Source organism: Carassius auratus, chromosome 8 (genome assembly GCF_003368295.1).
Source record: "Carassius auratus strain Wakin chromosome 8, ASM336829v1, whole genome shotgun sequence".
In the NCBI taxonomy this organism is placed as follows: Eukaryota; Metazoa; Chordata; class Actinopteri; order Cypriniformes; family Cyprinidae; genus Carassius; species Carassius auratus.
The window spans coordinates 4,950,411-4,956,410 of NC_039250.1; the positions used below are offsets into that span (position 1 = coordinate 4,950,411).

The following is a 6,000-nucleotide window of genomic DNA, read 5'->3' on the forward strand; positions in this document are numbered from 1 at the left end:
GATCAGTAAGATTTTAAATGTTTTTGTTTTAAAAGGAGTCTCTTAAGCTCATGAAGCTGCTGCATTTATTTGATAAAAAATACAGAACAACAGCACAATATCATTGCAATTTAAAATAATGGTTTACTATTTTAATATACTTTAAAGTGTAATTTATTTCTATGATGCAATGCTAAATTTTCATCAGCCATCAGTGTCACAAATTAGAATGAGTAGAAATCATTCTAATATGCTGATTTATTATCAATGTTGGAAACAATTTTGAAACCTGTGATACTTTTTTCAGGATTCTTGATGAATAAAAAGTGAAAAAGAACAACATTTATAAAAAATATATATATATATATATATATATATATATATATATATATATATATATATATATATATATATATATATATATATAATATTATTATTATTATTATTTTATTTTTTTATAGAATCTACAGTATCTACCTACCAACCTGAAATGTACCACATTATAGAAGTAAATCAAGTTGCAAACATTGTTTCGTTGCTTGCTGCTCCCTGTCTTTTACCTCAGCATCTCACTATAAAGGCCATATTCGTGATCTGATGGATGCACAAAATGACATGAATAATTTACTGTGGAACTGTGAACTTTTCACCTGTTTCACCGCCACATTTTAACAGACATTTTTTTGAGGAGCCCAAAGAAAACTAATTGACATTTGAGACACTCGTGTCCATGTTTCTGTGGTTCAGAAGGCCATTAACAGGCGCTTCGACATCAGGACGAGGAGAGAGGCTGAGAGAACGAGGGCTGCCATCTCCTTGGCAAAAAGACAAGTTGATATTTCAAATGAATGCAGCAGTGTTCCATTACCCTGACATGGAGCGGAATACCCGGGCCGGACTCAGCAGGAGATGATTAAGAAACAAGATAAATGCAATGAGGGATTGAGAAATAATGTAACAGGGTAACAAACCAAATAAAGCAAAATGTGGCAGACAGGCCACATTTATCCAGTTCTTCAGGTACACAAGAGTATTTAGATCTTGGTTGCTAGCAGTAGGGCCTGTCTTTTTATCCAAATAACAAAAACCAACACAGCTAGAAATGCACCAGATGGAGAAAGGTCAAGAGTTACTCTAGAGAAGTATTCGTGTTCAAATTAGAGCTGTCAGTTGAATTTACTACAAGTAATTGCACAATAATAACTTTTAATCAAATGAATGATCTTAATTTGGGAGCTTTTCTTAGTTAATATTGATAAATGCAATCAATTTGAAAATGACTAATTAAATGGGATATCATGCAATTAATTCACATCGATTGACAGACCTAGTTTAAACTTTGGAGGATGTTGCTTGATGTCGTGCTTTGTGGTAGATTGACTTTCACTCGAGCATCAATTCCCTGTTCACAGAATGAGTTCCCAACGCTTTCCAATGGAGTCTATTAAAGTTTCCTTTTTTCAGACTGACTGTCCACAGGGACTTCCCTTCCCAATGGACTCTCCTTGTGAGGAGTTAGCTGTGCTTTTGTAATGCCTTTTTCTCTGTGTCCTCAGAGTTAAACGTTTAAGGGCATAGCTAATCCTAATTTGAGTCTATTGTGTGACATTCGATCATAAGGAAAATGGATGTGATTGAAATACAAGCCTTGTCAAGAGCCATAGGGGAGAGCAAACTAAACCTTGCCCGAGGAAAAGGTGAAAACATTGTGGTTCTGAGAATTTCATTATTTATTTAATTTTTTTGTTAGAGATGAAGCTGAAATTAACAAGCATTCAACCCCATCTGTTCTCTGTGCAATTAATATAGCTCAACTGTTGCAGTCAATGCCAAGGTCATGGGTTCATATCCCAGAAAGCCTACATGCTTATGGAAAATATATCTCGATTGCACTGTGAATTGCTCTTTTTCAGAAACCCGTTTTGTTTTCGTAGTGCGATTCACTTAGCAAACTGCATATCCAATGAAAAGGGGCAAAAAGAGCGAAACTTGATTTTATGATTTTAGGGTTTAAAGTGGGCATTTCATAGTAAAATAGAGTCATAATGTGAGTTTACAGTGGGTTTGAAGGACTACTCCCCTCCTGAAACACTCACTTTTGAGGAGGCTTTGAGGACTGGGACGCGGAGGCGTGAAGGTCAAGTTCACTCCAGAGCATCTCTACTTATCCCAGTTGAAAAAATGTTCAAATCCTTGCTGTCATTGTGTATTTTATAATTACATAGGCTGCATTACCTACACTCTTGGCCGAAAAGGGGCAAAAGCTGTCACCGGGGAGGTACCTTTTCAAAAGGCACTAATATTTATCTTCAAAGTGCATATTATGCACCCTTTAACTACCCCAGTGACAGTTTTTGTACCTTTTTGTCAGGAACTTAAATAACAATTTGACTAATGGTTAGCATTAAAGTCTAAGTTGCATAAGACAAAAGTAAAGTTGTTCCAGAGGCAGAATGAGATCTTACGTTTTAATGAAAAATTATGATTGCTATGTATGTATTAATTTTTTCTTAATTAATTTTGTTTTAGATTACTTAGAAGCATTCATGGATGAATATGTAGTAGTATTAGTACTACTACTACTAATAAAAATAGAAACATATTACGTAAAACATGTTGATTTTAAAGTGTTTACCAGGTGAGTAAACAGTATTGTGGCTACTTCTGCAGTCTGGGCATCGTAACCAGTCACGGCTAACTCTATTAAAGCTACTTTGACGTGCATGACTGGAATATCAAAATGTTCTTAATGCAGTTGGATTTGTGCCGTATGGACAAAGCCCTTCTTTTCCCTGGAGTCCTTAAGATAATGCATTTTGATAATAATAATAATAATAAATTAGAATAATCTTGATCGAGAATACAGTTATCAGCTGGTGTTTTCTCATACTATGGCATGCATTAAGTGTTCACTCACATTAACATATCTGTGGTTTGGAAATGAATTATTCATGTCAACATACTTCATTTAACACTGTTCAGCTCTGAGACTCAAAACGGAGTATTTGTTAAAGATTTTATCACAGGATGATCTGCAGCTCTGCACATTATGCCACGTATGGGAATTCTCTGGTTTTCAGGTGCAGTTTCTGTAGGAGGACCTCACATGCTCCTTTTATAGGTGTTTGGAGTTCTTCCAACATTTGGCTCAACATAAAAGCAGGTTTAGCTCAAACTGATCAAACCTTTGCCATACAATTTGGTTTCAAGCTGATTTTTTTTATAATTTACTATATATCTGAATTATGATTAAAGATACCACAAAAACCTCAAAACCAATACTTTATGGAACTAATATAAAATGTGTGTGTTAGAAGCTTAATGTGACATCAATGTTTCTGGAGAACATGCAGAACTCTGGTTCTACTGTGCAGTACTTGGTGATCTATGTGACTGCAGGACAAACGTAGATTTGTACATAACTCAGAAACAGCACAGAGTCAGCAGTGTCAACAGATGGATGCCCTCAAATACACAGTCTTAATTGATTATAACATGGCCACTGATTCAAATGATGATTGAGGATTTCAATGGGAAACACAAGGAACTGTAACATTATGAAGCCTAGTATGCAAAGACACAAAAGACAATGTTCCACTGAACTGCCAGCAAGAGACCAATTAAAGCCTTTTCCATATAATTCAGACTTATCATAAAGCGCTTCTGAGTATTTAATAGGGCTGTTGAAAAGAAATACTTTTGAGAAGTTGATGTCTTGAGGTGTGCCATGCAAATATCTAAAGTAAGATTGTGGTCGTTATTTTTCTTATTATTATGCATGCAGATGTGAGACTATGAATATTTATCAGTATTTTTGCTAACGATACATAAGGGAAATATAGCATTTTTGTATATAACTAGATATGTTTAAATGTGTGATAAATGCACATAATTAACCGGTAAAGGCAAAAGGATGACGTTTTCCTATAATGGTGATAAAATAAATGCACCAAACCTTATAGATCTAGAAGAAAACGCACTTGTGCTGCACGCGTTACTGTGGGCAACAGAACATTATTTTTTCACTAAGGAAAAAAATTGTCCGTTTTCTGTCCATAATAATTAAACTACAAACAAAAGAAAAATAGATGCTTTTGTTAATATATTTGTTGCATCTTATGTTGATATCTTTAATAAACTCGCTTTGTTCAAAAAGGCTCATATTAAAAGTCCAGAAGCATTAACGCTTTTCAATTTCAGCTCCGTGTTTCAATATAAATCACGATGCGTTTGAGTAAATGCTTGTGTCTAGTGATGAATGAGGAGGAAGGTGGAAAAGAACATGACTGAAATCAGGAATGGTGAAATTGATTGCCCATTGAAATGCATGCAAAACAAACGCACACGCATAAATCCATAATGAACAAACGCGTCAAACGAGACAAATATCGCATCCACAACAGATAATTCAAATTGAATGTTTCTTTGCTTCGTGTTCTTACCCATGACACTGGTTCTGCTCCAGCTGAGTGTTTAGACGGTGATGGAAATCTCTCTGCGCTTTATGGTGATGCTGAACTTCAGTGCAACTAAATAAAAGCCTCAGTTTATTGAGCGCAGATGCGCGAGAGTCAAACTGACAAGCATAACTACAAAAAACCGAGTTGATGTGTCAGATTACCAATTTCCACGGATATTAAATCGCGAGATGATGCGAGCGTGATGAGTAAAGCGACAAAACAAAACGAAGAGAAGTTTATCAGGCGATAGAAGGCATCATGATCCATACTGTATCTGAGAAAGAACGCGGGATGCTGGAATCTTCGGGAGCGCGCAGCTTCAGCACCGGTGAGTCTGAGGGACGTGTTGCATCCGCTGCTTACAATGTTGCGCTGCGAGCGATTGAGGAGCGTCGCGGATGGACGGCAGCGATCACACGTCACGCGTCTGGGGGTGGCTGTGGTTTAGTGGTTTAATGATTGAAGATCTCGCTGGGAGCTGATAGGCTGCAGGTCTCAACTCAACTCAAACAAGTGTTGATTCATCAAATATATCTGTTGTTTACCTGTAAATGATTTTAGAGTAACTAAATATGTACGTTTTCACATTTTCCTTTTATATTGGGTGGGATATCAATCATGCATTTTATTTTGTATTGCAATAGGCCTACTGTTGTCAACACAGTGGCTAATTTGAATTCATAACTTTGGTTTAAGTGGATGTTGCCATTTTGTTCATGTCTTCTAACAAGAAAAACTGGTTATTTATTATTAAATATTCTAGCTTTTCACCGATTTCCCCCTTTCTTTACCACACTCTCCTAGGATTGTTTCCTAATCTTTCTGCTTTTTTTTTAATCACTTCATAGCAGATACATACAGTATACAGTTGAGTCAATGACAACTTAAATCTGTTTATGAGTTTGCATATCCCTTGCAGAATCTTTAAAGTAATACTTCACCCAAAACTACAAATTTGCTGAAATACCCCCAGACCAGCTTAGATGAGTTTGTTTCTTCATCGGAATAGGTTTGGAGAAACTTAGCATTCCATCACTTGCTCACCAGTTGATCCTCTGCAGTGAATGGGTGCCGTCAGAAAGAGAGTCCAAACAGCTGATAAAAACATCACAAAAATACACAAGTAATCCACACAACTCCAGTCCATCTATCACCGTCTTGTGGAGTGAAAGGCTGTGTTTTATTACTTTATCTCAAGTGAATATATCTAAATGCACACAAAAAAAAGTATTTTATATATATATATATATATATATATATATATATATATATATATATATATATATATATATATATATATATATATATATATATATAAATTCATGCCTCCTCGCATACAGGCTTTCTGGACAAAAAGTAACTTAGAAAATTAAAATCAATACCTTGTTTTCTGTGAATGAGTGAACAGGATGATTTTCACATCATTTTGAAGCAAAAACTCCAGGCTTCTCAAAAGTCTTGTGGACAAATGTTCTGTATGTGCTTTATGGCCTTATTCAAGCGATTTAACAAGGACAAGAACAAGGTCTTAGATTTACTGTGTCCCTCCTGACTACTTGTT

General features: G+C 35.6%; 1 protein-coding gene across 2 annotated transcripts in view; it reads right to left on the minus strand.

Moving 5' to 3' along the window:
- The window catches only part of LOC113107042 (leucine-rich repeat transmembrane neuronal protein 4-like), a 28,755-nt gene extending 23,935 nt beyond the window's left edge, over positions 1-4,820 (minus strand). For both annotated transcript variants that reach the window (XM_026269175.1, XM_026269176.1), the window contains exon 1: positions 4,422-4,820. In XM_026269175.1, the coding sequence (XP_026124960.1) occupies positions 4,422-4,425 (4 nt within the window). In that variant the 5' untranslated portion in view covers positions 4,426-4,820. The remainder of the gene's footprint in view (positions 1-4,421) is intronic.
- Positions 4,821-6,000: the final 1,180 nt, after the last annotated feature.